Raw genomic sequence first — 16,765 nt, 5'->3', positions numbered from 1 at the left:
GGATTTCTAAAGGTATAGTCCATACAAGAGATTAATAATTAAGGTCCGATGAAATTGGGATGATTTATTGATACAAATAAAGATTTGATTAACGGACAGGAAATGATCAGCAGGGATAAATGAGAAACTTTCAAGCTGGCTTCAGAATTTTTAATGTGTTTACTGTTACCATAAACGTTTAATTGTCTGAAAGGTTCTTATTACTCTCCTGAGTAGAAGAAAATTTGAAACGTGCCCCCTCCCTCCTGCACCTCCCACCAAACCCTGAATGGAAACAGTTGCAAAATTCTGATCTATAAGAAGCAGCAGATGCTTGTGAGCACTACCCCCTCTAAAGTCTCCTCCAAGCTGCACTTCATCCTGACTTTGAACGATATTGCCACTCCTTCCCTGGTATTCGCTCAAAATTCTGGAACTCCCTTTCTAACTCCTGTCTGTGCGTGCACGTCAAAGCCACTTGGGGGAATGGACATTAAGCACTGGCCTAATCAGTGACCCATGCATGAACTTTTGTTTAAAAATCCATTGTAGGCAGTACTGCAGAGATATGTTGTATTGCTCACTAGAATGAGCATTTTCCTAACAGAGAGCTTGAATAAATTGTATCTGGATTCTCTGGAGGTCAGAAGAATGAGAGATAATCTCATTGGAACATTCAAGATTTTGTTGTGACTTGGTGGGTTAGATAATGAGATTTCCTGTGGCTACAGAATCTGGAACAAGGAAGTACAGTTTCAGGGTGAGGTGCTGATTATTTAGAAGTGAGATGAGAAATTTCTTCAATCTTGATAATTATGGATGTGCTTCCAATAATTAAATTTAATGTAGAGAGAGAAATTTTGGGTCTCTAGGGTAAGTAAGTGATATGAGGAGTTGGTTGAGAGTTAAAGCCCAAGATCCATCATGATCACTAGGGTCAGTAAACTTTACACGGTCAGGAACACACATGTAGAGTGAGTATGTAGTTCAAGGAATTTGAAGGTGAGATGGGAACACGTGCCTTTTGCTTGCTTTTTCATTAGCCCATAGTTGGTAGGGTTCTTTTTTTCAAACAGGATAAATTAAGCCCAAGACCAGGGGGCCCTGCAGAAAAGACTAACATGACAGGTAAACCGTAAGTTGGTTGGTTGTTGATAACTTCTGATTTAACTGTTTTAGGTTACTTTCAGATTGAAGGTGAATCAGGAAATATTGACAGGCTACAAATGAAAAGAGCAGTGCAAAATTTTTAAAAATTAAATTAAGACTAATTAAAATAGAGATGCTGGGCCTGGTGATGTGTTGTAACTGTACAAAATGTGAGCTGATGCACCCCATTGTGATTCATAGAGTTAATGAATTGGAGTCTGAGCTCCAAACCCTGCAACAAATGAGGGAGGGGGAAAGAGTTAACTGGACACTTTTTTTTAAGGAGCCAATGGCACCCCTTAGATTAACTACATCAAATTCAGTCAGTGGCCAGGGACAGGAGAGTGACTATCAGCAAGGCAGGTCCAGGAGGTAGTGTTGAAGGAGCCTTAGCCCTTGAGTCTGTCTGACAAGTTTGAGATTCTTGCTTCCTGTATGGACCGAAATGGAGGATAAACAAACTGACCAAAGCACTGGTACAGGGAGCCATTCAAGAATTTGAAGAAAAGTGGTGTAGTTGTAATTAGGGATAGTATCATTAGGGGAATGGACATTGATCTCTGGCTAGGATCGAGTGTCCCAAGGGCTGTGTTGGCCCTGCCTCAGGATATCTAATCTTGGTGCAAAGGAACTTGGAGTCGGAGGGGAAAGATCCAATAGTCATGTCCCACGTAGGTATCAATGAAAGTAGAGTGAGGTTCTGCTGAAGGAATATGAGCTGCTAGGGGCAAGATTAAAAAGCAGAGCCAAAAAGATTACTGCCTGAGCCACAAGCAAATTGGCACAGAGGCAAGAAGATTAAAGAGGTTAATTTGTGACTCAGCTTGTGGTGGCACCCACGAGGGAATAGGCACTCCTGGATTTCGTGATATGCAATGAAACAAACTTGGTTAGGGAGCTTAAAGTGAAGGGACCCCTAGGAGGTAGTGACTGTAATCTGATCGAGCTCACCCTGCGGATTGAAAGGGAGAAAACTGAATCAGATGTGACAGTATTACAGTTGGTTAAAGGTGACTGACATGAGAGAGCATCTGGCCACAGAGTTGATTGGAATAGGAGTTAGCAGGGAAGATGGTGGAGCAGCAATAGTGGGAGTTTCTGGAGTTAATTTGCAAGGCAAAGCAGAAATCCATCCCAAGGAGGAAGAAACATACCAGGGGGAAGATGAAGCCATAGTGGCTGACAAGGGGAGTCAGGAGAGCATAACAGAAGAAGCATACAATGTGATGAAGATTAATGGGAAGCCTTTAAAAATTAGCAGAAGGCAACTAAAAAAACATTTAAGTGGGAGGAGATGAAATAGCGGAGGAAGCTAGCTAGTAATATAGAAGATTATGAGACTTTTTTTGAACATACTTAAAAGATAAGAGAGATGAAACAGTGGATATTGGATGACTTGAAATGAAGCTGGAGTAGTAGTAATGGGGAACAAAGAAGTGGCACAGAACTGAATAGGTACTATGCATCACTTTTCACAGTGGAAGACGGTAGTAGCAAACCAGAACTTCTAGTGAGTCAGGGGGTTGGTGCAGGGGAGCGGTGCTGCAGGTACAGAGGTGAATGTGAAACCCATCACTAGGAAACTGAAAGGTCTGAAGGTGGATAAATCACATGGATCAGATGGACTACACCCCAGAGTTCTGAAACAGATAACTGAGGAGATTCAATCCTTCAGGAATCACTGGAGTCAGAGGATCCCAGAGGACTGGAAAATGGCTAATGTAACACCCGTGCTTCAGTTGGGAGAGATGCAGAAGACCAGAATCTATAGGAACCTCAGTCATTGGTAAGATTTTGGAGTCCATTATGAAGGATGTGACAGCGGATTACTTGGAAGTGCATGGTAAATTAAGGTGGAGTCAGCACAGCTTCATCGAGGGTAGCCCATGTCTAACAAATCTGTTAGAATTCTCTGAGGAGATCATGAACACGTTAGACAAAAGAGAGCCAGTGAATCAATTTGGATTTCCAGAACGCCTTTGACCAGGTGCTACACAGGAGCTACGAAGGAAGACAGGACCCCAGGTGTTAATGGTAAGGTACTTGTTTGGACAACAGATTGGCTGACTGGCAGAAGGCAGTGAGATAAAGGGTTCTTGCTTAGGATGGCAGCAGGAGACTAGTGGAGTTCCACACGGGTCAGTGTTGGGCCCACAACTATTCATGTTACACATTAATTATTTGGATGAAGGAACTGAGGGCATTGTTGCTAAGATTGCAGATGATACAAAGATAGATGGGTAGTTTTGAAATAGCAGGGAGGCTGCAGAAGGATTTGGTGAGTAGGCAAAGAAGTCGCACATGGAATTCAATGTGGGAAAGTGTGAGGTTTGCACTTTGGTAGGAAGAATTGAGGTTCAAAATGGGGAAAGCTTTCAGAAAACTGAAGCAAAAAGGAACTTGGGAAACTGAGTTCAGGATTTCCTTAAGGTTAATGTGCAGGTTCAGTTGGCAGTTAGGAAGACAAATGCAATCGTAGAATCCCTACTGTGCAAAAAGAGGCCATTCAGCCCATTGTGTCTGCACCAACCCGCTGAAGGGCATCCGATCCAGACTCAGACCCCCTTGTTACCACGGCTAACCCACCTGAACCAGCGCATGCCTGGATACTACATGGTAATTTAGCATGGCCAATCCACATAAGTATGCTCATCTTTGGACTGAGAAGAATCTGTGGGAGAATATGCAAGCCCCACACAGTTACTGAAGGCTGGAAGTGAAACCATGTCCTGCTGCTGTGAAAGGAACAGTGCTAACCACTGATCCCCTTTACTGCCTGATTTGAACCTACTTCTTCGAATAGCCCCTTTAACCATTGCCTTAAAAGTCAGTGTGCTCCTCATTGTGTCACAGAGCTGCAGAGTTGGCATTAAGTTCAAGAGAGCTAGAATATAAGAGCAGAGATGTACTGCTGAGGCTGCTTAAAGCTCTGGTCAGACTGCATTTGGAATATTGAGTAGTTTGGACCCCTTTCTATGGAAGGATGTGCTGGCATTAGAGGGGTTCCAGCGGAGGTTTATAAAAATGACCCTGGGGATGAAAAGCATTTTGCATGAACACCAGTTGAGGACTGTGGATCAGTACTCGATGGAGCTTTAGTGAGTTGAGGGGGCATCTGATTGAAACTTACAGAACACTGAGTGGCCTGGATAGAACGGATGTGGAGATGTTTCCAATAGTGGGAGAGACAAGGACACCAGCGTACTGCATCAGGGAGAAGAAATGAAAACTGAGATAAGGGCAGATTTCTTCAGCCAGAGAGTGGTTAATCTGTGGAATTCATTGCTGCAGAGGGCTGATGAGGCCAAGCCATTGAGTGTATTTAAGACTGACAGATCCTTAATGGGTAGTGGGCTCAAAGATTACAGGGCAAAGGCAAGAGAATGGATGTGAGAAACACATCATCTGTGATCGTAAGGCAGAGCAAATTCTGTGGGCTGAATGCACTAATTCTGCTCCTTTATCTTATAGTTTTAGGATGACCTTGAACTGCAGAGTAGTTTGTCAGGTTGTATAGTCTTCTGCTCTTATTTCCTTTTATCATGATATCCTTATTTTGAGCCAGTTGTAGTATTTGATTAATTCACAGCTGATAAGTATGCTTAGAGCTACCTTGGCTTCCATAACTGATCAGTACATTTGCCTAATACAAAGCTATCAGTTTCATTTGTTAAGTTTTGAATTGGCCCCATCGTAACAGCTTTTTGTTGATGAGGGCATTAGATTTTCAGGGTTCTTTGTGTGGAGAACTGAATTCTGACATCATCCCTTTGCATGGGATCTGGTAAATTGAGAGTATCAACTGGCAATAATGTGTCTTTAAATCAGGAGATCTCATAAAAATATAGCAAACTGGAGCACTTCTGGCACCACACCAAGAATTACCTTCATTACTGAATTAGTGATGAATTGGAACAATTGTTAAAATTACGCTTAACTGCAATAAAGTTATCCTGCTAGGGGCTCTCTTGTGGCACAGTGGTAGCATTCCTAACCCTGGACTGTGCAATTTGTGCTCAAATTCCCCCGCTCTAGAAATATTCGATTCTGAACAGGTTGATTAGAAATAGTAAAAAGTATCCTGTAAACTTACTCACCATATTTATTTGTCTTTTAAGTGATATATGGATCTTGGTTTGACCACATCAGAGATTGGTACAGCCATAAGGATGAACTCGACATGTTGTTTGTAACATATGAGGATATGCAGAAAGTAAGTTCAGATTTATGTAATTAGACATGCTTCAATAGATCATGATTTTTAAGGCCCTGATCCTATTACATAAAGGAAAATGCTGTCAAATCTAATTTTCATCATTTGTATAGAGAGAGGAAGGATCATACAACAAAATTTCTCAAATTTTAAGATTTTTATTGTTACAAATAGACTAAAAGCAACATTGGCTAAATACTACTTCAGTAGCCAACTTATTCTGTTACCTGCAGATAGGTTTCCCTATCCCTATTTAAAAATCCTTTTCCATGGTTATATAATATCACTTTTATTTTCCAGAAGCTAATCCAAGCTATTCTTAGCTCCCAGTGACTTGCTGCCTTTTTTTCCTTTTCCAATTCAATAACATTTAATCCCCAAATTTATTTTAACGGAGAAGGTTGCCCTAGATATTACCCCTCTTGCTAAAGCTAGGCAAATCATACAGCCTTGTTTGAATTCTCATGACCTTGGCCTGTTGAGTCCACATGCATGCTCACATGCACATTCTGCATGGTGAACAATAGACCTGTATTGTTGTACTCACACTGTCTGATTTTTGTAGTATCACCTGTTTGGTCCGGTGTAAGAAAGCCCTGTGAGTAGATACTATTGAGGATTCTTTGCTTTGCAAATCCATCTTCACAATAATATGAATCACATAGGCCTAGTGTTACAAACTGGTCAGGGAACACTAACCTTTGTCGTAAAGCAGACAAAATTTAAAATGCATGTTTTCACTAAGAATAAAACCACAGATGCCATGGTTTTAAACAAAAGAAAATAATTTACTATAAAAAAGTCAACAAAACCTAATAGACAATACTCTCTATCTTAGACTATAACATCCAGAATTAAAATGAGTTAAACTTGACTAGTTTGTGTATTAATTCTCATACACCACCAAAACAGGCAGTCTGATAAATTTCTTCTTCACCCAAATAGACAACAGTGATTGCTGTTAAGCACAAAATCCTTTTAACTGTCTTCCATGTGAGGGATTTCCGTTTTTGTTCTTCAAGAAAATAGTCTTTGATTTTCTTCAGTAGCTACCCAATAAATGCTTGTGTTTGCTATAACTGTTCTCCAGACATTTTATCTTCCCGCATTCAATAGTCTGCATGCCTTCATCCATACACTGGGATGAACCATGCTGTCTGGCAGTTCCAAGTAGATAACTACTGCACATGACCTGTCTTTGACACAATTCCCAGTTTTACTGAGAAGATGACTACGCTTCAGTTTCTGAGCTGATAGCTGCTCAGTACGGGCTGTCAGAGCCCTAATTACCAGGTGCATTGAGCAGCCTTTGCTCCAGTCCTCAACTTGTCAGCTGCTTAAAAAAGCTGCTCCCTGTCTTTTTCTGTGAGCCAGTTGCGCTGAGCCAATGACAGAATTTAAACCGTACAGGGCCAATATCGCCGCTTATCAGAATGAGTGATAGGTCCAACAACACTCAAGAAGCTTGACACCATTCAGGCCAAGGCAGCCCACTTGATTGGCACACATCCACAAACATTCACCCTTTCACTGATGCTCAGTAGCAGCAGTGTGTAGCATTTACAGAGAGTGCAGAAATTCAAAGAAGCTCCTTGGACACCACCTTCCAAACTCATGACCACTTCCAGTTCATCCAAGATGACTAGAGTACGAAGCTTCAGCTGGAACTTGTCCGCTCCATTTATTCCTCTTGTTTCTTTCCTTTTTTCCTCTCTCCTTGGTGGCAATCTGAACTCCAGGCCTCAGTGTGGACTTAGACTCCTGGGCCTCAGCATACATCTGGTGAGGCAGTTTCCTCGCCCAGCATTGTGGTCTTTTGGCCCAGAGTGGCCTCAGCGTGGACTTCCGGCCTCAAGACCCCAGAGCAGTCTCCCTGCTTTGGGATGAAGCCTCGCATGTTCTGGAGTCTAGGAGCCAGTGTGGAAGGACTAGATTAGAAAGACTGTTGTGCTGAACTTCTTATATCTTCTAATTTTTTTTTCTCCTAAGCACTTTTACTGAAGAATCTGTACTTAGGCACCTTGTACCTAAGATGGTGCCATTAGTTCACGTGACAGTAAAACTAATGCAATTCATTTCAAGCTTGGAGGGCAACATACGTGGGAACACCTGCCATTTCCCCATCCCAGCCATTCACCTTCCTGACTTGGGCAAATATGACTATTTCTTTAGTGTCATTGGGTCAGAATCCCTTTCTTACAACATTGTTCGTTGACTTATAGCACATGGACTGCAGAGATTCAAGAAGTCAGCTTGCCACTACTTCTTCAAGGGCAACTGGGGACAGGCAATAATGGCTGGTCCAGCCAATGACACTTACAACTTTAGTAAATAAAAAAAATTATAACAGACTTCAGCACTTTCCGTGCAAATGATGCCAGACTGTCAGAACTGTAGTTCTCAATTTTTTTTTCCTCCATCCTTTCTGAAGTGGTAATCTGGAATCATTACAGAATCTGTAAGGTGATCACCAATGCATCGACTATGTCTGTGCCAATTTCTTCTAAAACTGCAATGTAAATTGTCAGGTCCTGGACATTTGTCATCAAAGTTCCACTAATGCTTTAAAGAAATACTTTTTAGCTAATACTAATTTATTTTAATTTCTGGGAGATTTCTTTGTCTCTGGAAAGAGAAGTGAAGTAAATACTTGGCTTCACTGCGACATACCTATTTTCAATTATGAATTTTCCTATCTCTACTTCTAGTAGATCCATATTTGTCTTTGCCAATCTTTTTCCTATTAATAATAACCACTTAAAATATTAAAACTATGCCGCAAAAGCTCATACTATTAGTTGTCAGGCATTGAGTAGAAAATTTGACTGTTACTAGTGCTGCTTCTACTTTGCCTAACCAGCATTCTCATACTGTTAAAACGTTTGAAAGAAATTATATGTCAGATTTATAATTGAATAGCATTATTTTTATTTGTTTAAGGATATCAGAAGCGTGATAGAAAAAGTTGCATCTTTTCTTAATAAAAAGCTGGATGGAGAAACCTTGGAGTCAATTGTGGATCATTGCACCTTTGCATATATGAAAACAAACCCTGCAACAAACTACCGAGCTGCATTGCAGCATATCAATCATGACATTGGCAATTTCTTTAGAAAGGGTAAGTTATGCTACTGATCAGAGGAATGAACTATGGCAGTACAAATCAGTTTTAAGTTTGTTCTGAAGATTAGCCCCTGGTCCATTTCTTCCTTTGCTTTAAATATTTAAATTGAAATTATGGGCAGATTTACAAGAACGAAGCACATTGCTTCAAACTTTGGTGATTAACTGGAAAACAATGTAATGTTATTTTGGAATGCTCGTGATGCAGGAATAGTTGTACGTTGGGTCTTAATTTATAATCCGTGGGTATGATTCCATAATGCAATGTGTGCTGTGCAGTGCAGTTGCTCCTGAGGAGATCATTTCAGGATGCCAGAGCGACTGGGCGATAGCCATTGAGGCATGCTGCATGATTTTTCTTTGGCACCAGGATTATGGTGGTCTTCTTGAAGCAGGTGGGGACTCAAGATCATAAAGGAGAGGTTAAAAGATGTCAGCGAATACTGCCGTCTGATCCACACAGGATCTGAGTGCTTGGCTGGGGACTCTATTTGGGCCAGTTGCTTTCCTGTTAAAATGGCATTATCGGAGAAAGGAGAATAAAGAATAAGAATGTCAGTCCATGAGAATAGAAGAGGATAAATGAGACAGTAAGAGTGAGATGGAAAATGATGTAGAAAATTCATTATTGAACCCCCTATTCCCGATTAGCCAATACTAAGATACTGTCAGAGTAAAACAACATGGAAACAGGCCCTTTGGCCCAAACTGGACAATGCTGACTATGGTAACAAAGTGTGAGGCTGGATTAACACAGCAAGCCAAGCAGCAGCTAAGGAGCACAAAACCTGACGTTTCGGGGCTACACAGTTCGTTGGAGAGGGTACTGAAATAAGTAGGGAGAGAGGGGGAGGAGGACAGAAGATGGATAGAGGAGAAGATAGGTGGGGAGGTAGGGAGGGGAGAGGTCAGTCTCGGGAGGATGGACAGGCCAAGGAGGCGGGATGATGTTAGTAGGTAGGAAATGGAGGTGCGGCTTGAGGTGGGAGGAGGGTATAGGTGAGAGGAAGAACAGGTTAGGGAGGCGGGGATGAGCTGGCCTGGTTTTGGGATGCAGTGGGGCGAGGAGACGAGCTGGGCTGGTTTTGGGATGCAGTGGGGGAACAGGAGATTTTGAAGCTTGTGAAGTCCACATTGATACCATTGGGCTGCAGGGTTCCCAAGCAGAATATGAGTTGCTGTTCCTGCAACCTTCGGCTGGCATCATTATGGCACTGCAGGAGGCCCAGGATGGACGTGTCATCTAAAGAATGGGAGGGGGAGTTAAAATAGTTCGCAACTGGTAGGTGCAGTTGTTTATTGAGAACCGAGCGGAGGTGTTCTGCAAAGTGGTCCCCAAGCCTCCGCTTGGTTTCCCCAATGTAGAGGAAGCCACAATGGGTACACTGGATGCAGTACACTCCAGCATCTGCTGTTGCCATTATCTTTAATGCTGACTATGGTGCCCACTCTGCTAGGTCCAATTAGCTGCATTTGAACCACATTCCTCTAAACTCTTCCCATCCATGTATCTATCCAGTTATTTTTTAAATGTTGTACCTGCCTCAACCACTTTCTCTGGCTTCCCGTTCCATGTACGCACCACTTTCTGCGAGAAGTTGTTGCCCCTCAGGTCCTTTGTAAATCCTTCCACTCTCACCTTAAACTGATGCCTGCTAGTTTTCAATTCCCCTTCCCTGGGAAAAAGACTACATGCATTCATCCAACCTAGGCCCCTCATGATTTTATGCATGTCAGTTAGGTTGCATCTTCCTGGTGAAGGGTCTAGGCTCAAAATGTCAGCTTTTGTGCTCCTAAGATGCAACTTCGCCTACTGTGTTCATCCAGCCCCAAAAATTGTTATCTTGGATTCTCCAGCATCTGCAGTTCCCATTATCTCTGATCTAATTAAAGTACTTGTGGAATTCACGGTCATTTGAAGGGATACATCTGGATGTTCATCTTTAGCCAAAGTTAATGTGGATTTGGGGGAATTGGCACCAGTAAAACAGATCCTTGATGTTTAAGCCGGGGTGAAAATCGAGATTTAGTATGTGTTAGAAAATCACTTAATTGAACTTGACCATAGCAGTTGGAGTTCACCAGGAGTGTTAGTTCCTAAACACGAAGCTTTGACTAGATTCTACATAGATTACAGAAAAGTAAATGCAGTAACAAAAACAGATCTGTACCCAATTTTCTCAGTTAGAAGATTGCATCATCGGGGTGGCAGTACCTCATTTGTTACTAAGATTGACTTATTGAAGCCGTACTAAAAATTACTGTCAAGAGTTGGTGATATCAGCTTTTGTTGCACTAAATCAAGGGTTCAACATCAAGTCATTGTAATTGGGTTTAAAAGCTCTCGAGCTACATTTCAAGAAACGAATGAACCAAATTATCATCAGTGTAGCTAATGTGTGGAGGTGGATGAACACAGCAGGCCAAGCAGCATTCCTAAGATGCTGTTTCGCCTGCTGTGTTCATCCAGCTCCACACTTTGTTATCTCGGATTCTCCAGCATCTGCATTTCCCATTATCTCTAGCTGATAATGTGGTTTACTTTGTAATAACATACAGTTAAACTTGGAAAGAACATGTAACACAATTGGAAACCTTATTCGGTTACAGTTAGTAAGTTTTGAGAAGATTTGTAGCTCAGGTTGAGGTTCTGGATGTGAGTTTGCTCACTGAGCTGGAAGGATAGTTTTCAGACGTTTCGTCACCATTCTAGGTAACGTCAGTGAGCCTCCGAAGTGCTGGTGTTATGTCCTGTTTTCTATTTATCTGGTTAGGGTTCCTTGGGTTGGTGATGTCATTTCCTGCGTTGGTGATATCATTTCCTGTTCTTTTTCTCAGGCGATGGGAGATTGATTTGGAGCCAATGTGTTTGTTGATGGAGTTCCAGTTGGAATGCCATGCTTCTAGGAATTCTCATGCGTGTCTCTGTTTGGCTTGTCCTAGGATGGATGTGTTTCCCCAATCAAAGTGGTGTCCTTCCTCATCTGTGTGTAAGGATACGAGTGATAGTGGGTCATGTCGTTTTGTGGCTAGTTGATGTTCATGTATTCTGGTGGCTAGCTTTCTGCCAGTTTGTCCAATGTCGTGTTTGTCACAGTTCTTGCAAGGTATTTTGTAGACGACGTTTGTTTTGTTTGTTGTCTGTATAGGGTCTTTTAAGTTCATTAGCTGCTGTTTTAGTATGTTGGTGGGTTTGTGGGCTACCCTGATGCCAAGAGGTCCGAGTAGTCTGGCAGTCATTTCGGAAATGTCTTTGATGTAGGGGAGAGTGGTTATGGTTTCTGAGCCCGTTTTGTCTGTTTGTTTGGGTTTATTGCTGAGGAATCGGCAGACTGTGTTCATAGGGTACCTGTTCTTTTTGAATACGCTGTATAGGTGATTTTCTTCTGCTCTTCGTAGTTCCTCTGTGCTGCAGTGTGTGGTGGCTCGTTGGAATAATGTTCTAATGCAGCTTCGTTTGTGGGTGTTGGGATGGTTGCTCCTGTAGTTCAGTATTTGGTCCGTATGTGTTGAACATTATTCCAACGAGCCACCACACACTGCAGCACAGAGGAACTACGAAGAGCAGAAGAAAATCACCTATACAGCGTATTCAAAAAGAACGGGTACCCTATGAACACAGTCCGCCGATATGAACACAGTCCGCCGATTCCTCAGCAATAAACCCAAACAAACAGACAAAACGGGCTCAGAAACCATAACCACTCTCCCCTACATCAAAGACATTTCCGAAATGACTGCCAGACTACTCGGACCTCTTGGCATCAGGGTAGCCCACAAACCCACCAACATACTAAAACAGCAGCTAATGAACTTAAAAGACCCTATACAGACAACAAACAAAACAAACGTCGTCTACAAAATACCTTGCAAGAACTGTGACAAACACTACATTGGACAAACTGGCAGAAAGCTAGCCACCAGAATACATGAGCATCAACTAGCCACAAAACGACATGACCCACTATCACTTGTATCCTTACACACAGATGAGGAAGGACACCACTTTGATTGGGACAACACATCCATCCTAAGACAAGCCAAACAGAGACACGCACGAGAATTCCTAGAAGTGTGGCATTCCAACTGGATCTCCATCAACAAACACATTGCTTTGGAGCCAATCTACCATCGCCTGAGAAAAAGAACAGGAAATGACATCACCAACCCAAGGAAACTTAACCAGATAAATAGAAAGCGGGACATAACACCAGCGCTTTGTCAGAGGCTCACTGATATTACCTAGAATGGTGACGAAACATCTGAAAACTAACCTTCCAGCTCAGCGAGCAAACTCACATTCAGTTAGTTAGCTGACTTGATAATAAACTTTGCTAAGTGTGAATTCGTGAAAGCAAGACTAAATTGCCTTGGAGACACAGTGGAGCAAGACCAAGTGTTGCCAAAAGCAGTGAAAGTAAAGGCTATGATAGGAACTACCTGTTCGTAAAACTAAGTAGGGATATCATGAGATTCTTGGGGATGTGACTTTTATTCAGAAATTGGTGCCAGACTTCAGCACAAAAGTTACGCCTCCAATTGATCTATTACAAAACAGGCAAGGTAATATTTTGAAATGAATGCAAATATCTGTTGAGAAGCTGGAGCTAATCCAAATGAATGAAGCCAGTTGGATTCCCTTGAGTTCACTAACTGTTAAAGTGACAATTGATGCTAGTGACTTTGGAGTGCATATGGACATCTTTCACGATGAGAACATAGAAGTCGGTGCTGTACTTTCATCAGTAGCAAAAGAATTGCTCTACTGTAGGAATGGAAACTCTGGCAACATTACTGGTTCTTAAACATTTCAAAGTTTCTGCCCATCACAACCAAAAAGAAACACAAATTGACACTGCCCATAATCCTGTTGCCATTGTAAACAAATTTAACACTCAAAATGACAGAGTGTTTTGTTAGAATATATTTTTTAAAAAGTTCATGTTGTTGGAAAAGGTAATGTGGTTGATGAACTATCCTGAATGTAATGACGCTAAAATAGTTTGGAGATTAAGAGATGGCAAGAAAATGTACTCTTGTATCAAGAATGAATGTAATTGTTTTGTTGTGTATGCATAACATTACATTGTAATATCACATCTGAATGTATAATTTCCTCTTCACAGTATGGATGCATGTTTTGATGGCATATATTTATGGATGATGAAAATTAGAATACAGACATATTTGAAACAAAATATTAAATGAGATGATGTCTGTGCGCCATTTATTTTAAAAAAAGAAATCACCTGTGTTCCAGGAACTTAGTAGAGAGAACAGTTGGTTGTATTCCCTTGATGAGATCATAGAATCCCTAGAGTGTGGAAGTAGGCCCTTCAGCCCAACAAGTCCACACCAACCTTCACAATCCAGACCCATCCTGCATAACCCACCTAATCTACACATCCCTGAACACTCTGGGCAATTTAGCATGGCCAATCTACCTGGCCTGCACATCTTTGGACTGTGGGAGGAAACTGAAGCACCTGGAGGAAACCCACATAGATACTGGGAGAATGTGCAAACTCTACACAGACAGTCACCCGAGGGTGGAATTGAACTTGTGTCCCTGGTGCTGTGAGGCAACAGTGCTAGCCACTGATCCTCCGTGTTGAGCAAACTGAGCTGAGAAAAGAAACCAGTGGATATTTGCTGCCTTCAGGGGTTGTTTTTGTTGTAATTTCTTAAGCCGGTGTGATTATGTTTATTGTAATTTTTATATTTAATATTTAAATCTGGGATTTTTCTAGGGACTGTTGGAGACTGGAAGAATCACTTCCTTGTGGCTCAGAATGAGTGGTTTGATTCCATCTACCAGAAGATGATGGCAGAATTTCCTCTGAAGCTTGTCTATGACTTCTCGTCTGTTTCAAATGAGCAGTAATTGGAAAACTTCAGAAATATTGCAGCCAGCTCAACCTTGTAATCAAAAAAATGAGAGGCAGGAATATGGGGAATTAAAGACCGTTCAAAATCAGTTGTAGAATTTAGAGAGATGTACAGCATGGAAAAAGACCCTTCAGTCCAATTCATCCATGCTGACTATATTAATCTAGAGTCATTTGCCAACACTTGGCCCCAAAAATTTCTTTTTAATTCATATTACCATCCAGGTGGCTTTTTAGAAAATTGCTGTAAACTAGTATTCTGAATGTAGGAACAGAAAACTTAGATAAACGTAATACTATTCGCTGAATTTCACATTGATTCATGAAAGAGAAATCCTGCTTGGCAGTTCAATTAAAAGTTGTTTTTTTCATGTTAATTTGAAGGATCAATGAGGGGAAACCAGTAGTGTAACTAGATATTCAAAACATTCCAAGGTGCCACACAATAACATCGCAAGATTAGAGTTCATGAAGTTGATGGTAGCATGTTAACATGGATTGAGAATTGGTTAAGAGACAAGAAAGACAAGAAGTAGGTATATTGAATTCAGGAGCTGTAACTAGCAGGGTTTTGTGAGGGACAATGTTGGGGTTTCTGCTTGCAATCATTGTCAATAACTTGGATAAGCTATTTATTATAAAATGCCTTGATATCCCAAGAAACCTTAGCAGTTTGGAAAAATAAGGTGTGAGGAGGACGTGAGGCTACAAAGTGATTTTAACAAGTGACTTTAATGATCCAGATCATAACTAATGGAGTATAAAGTGGGAATCATCCACTTTGGTAGGAAAAAGAGAAACAGGGTATTTTCTGCACAGTTAAAGACTGAAAAGTGGGGGTTTTCAGTGAGGCCTGTGTGTCTCTGCACTAATCATAGAAATTTGACATGCAAGTACAGTAAATGTACTTTGACGTTGAACTACACAGCATAATATAAATAAGCAGAGCCAATGTGGCTTCAGGAAGGAAAAATCGTGCCTGATCAATTTAATAAAATTCTTCGAAGAGGTAACAAGCAGAATAGATGAAAGGAAAGCCAGTAGATGTATTATCTTTGGATTTTGAAAAGTGTTAAGATGTTACTGCATACGTTGGGCTACTTGAGAGTCCATGTTGTTGGGGTACTATATTAGCATGGATAAAAATTTAGTTAACTTATAGTTGGATTTTTCCACTTGTAACTAGAGGAATACCATGGCTGGAATACCACAGCAATGATTGCTGGAGCCACAATTGAAATGATTTAACCTCCAGTAACCACAATCATAATTGTGCTAGGTGTGTCTCCAGTGAGCGGAGAGTCCACCCGGGTATTGCATTTAACCTTTTCTATGGTCGGTACAGAGTAGAGCTTCCACTTGTTGAATTGCTTGAGCATATAATTTTGACTTCTGGCCTCAGTTACTTTTTGAGTACCAGAGGAAGGGGATACTAGGCTGAATTGGCAGCTTACCTGAGACCCTCCATCTCTTTCTCCAAGTTGCTGGCTGGAAGGAAGCCTACACTTTGCCAGCAAGAAGGAAAACTACTAGCCCAGCTGAACAAGGAAACTACTTCAAGACACTGACCTAATGGCAGTTGTATCTAGTGTGAATGGCAATTTGTAAACTATCTTCTCTCCTGCCATCCTAATTTCCACATGCATGTGCGTGTGAATGAAGTAGCAAACCAATTACCCTGCACTTCCAATGTTTTGTTAATAAGCCGATATCCTCTTAAAGGGTTTTGCTGTGGATTTATTTGAAAATTTGCTAAAATGTTCAATATATCTATAATGTCTGTTCCTAACCTCCATCCTTGGATGAAATGAAAACTTGGCTTGAAAGTGTGTAGTACAAGTTGGCAAGTTACACAATAAAAAGTAAGAAATACATGCACAGTGACTCTCTCTCTCTGTTTATTATAGCTATGTTCTTTAGAATTTTTGCACTCTGCTAATTTGGACTGAAGATAAATTCTGGGCAGAGCATCAGCTATCCTACTACAGGGCAAACGCAGTGGCTGATAAGGATTGCAATAACAAACTTGACCATTTTAACCTGGTATTCTGGATTTTGAATTTGTCCTCAAGTTTTAGAGGCATATGATCAGCATGCACATCCCTTTAGCTGTGTTAGCTATATAATTCCAAGTGTTAAAGAGCCACTAGTTGTCCCAGGATTTCCTTCTCCATAGTGGCATCTATTTTGTTGCTGATTTAACACTTTAGAGAAGTATTCGACTACAGCCTCTCTTGTTGTGAACCATCTAGGAACAGAACAGTATGTATTCTCAGATCACTAGGAGCAGTAGCTACTTGTTGAAATTTGTAGAAGACTGACACTAGTCCATTTAAGAGGGCATTTGTTGATTCAAAAGCTGCTTAACACTCCTCAATTACGTTTCCAGCTCTGGCTCCTTCATCTCCTTTGC

At 41.3% G+C, this 16,765-nt stretch overlaps 1 protein-coding gene across 3 annotated transcripts in view; it reads left to right on the top strand.

The window, feature by feature from the left end:
* The window catches only part of LOC125465049 (amine sulfotransferase-like), a 29,215-nt gene extending 12,985 nt beyond the window's left edge, over positions 1–16,230 (top strand). For all 3 annotated transcript variants that reach the window (XM_048558120.2, XM_059654307.1, XM_048558121.2), the window contains exons 5-7: positions 5,247–5,341; positions 8,282–8,459; positions 14,215–16,230. In XM_048558120.2, the coding sequence (XP_048414077.1) occupies positions 5,247–5,341; positions 8,282–8,459; positions 14,215–14,348 (407 nt within the window). In that variant the 3' untranslated portion in view covers positions 14,349–16,230. The remainder of the gene's footprint in view (positions 1–5,246; positions 5,342–8,281; positions 8,460–14,214) is intronic.
* The last annotated feature ends 535 nt before the right edge of the window (positions 16,231–16,765 follow it).

The sequence above is a fragment of the Stegostoma tigrinum genome, chromosome 24 (assembly GCF_030684315.1).
Source record: "Stegostoma tigrinum isolate sSteTig4 chromosome 24, sSteTig4.hap1, whole genome shotgun sequence".
In the NCBI taxonomy this organism is placed as follows: domain Eukaryota; kingdom Metazoa; phylum Chordata; class Chondrichthyes; order Orectolobiformes; family Stegostomatidae; genus Stegostoma; species Stegostoma tigrinum.
Note: the sequence above shows the minus strand (reverse complement) of the source record. Positions and strands in the feature narration are given on the sequence as shown.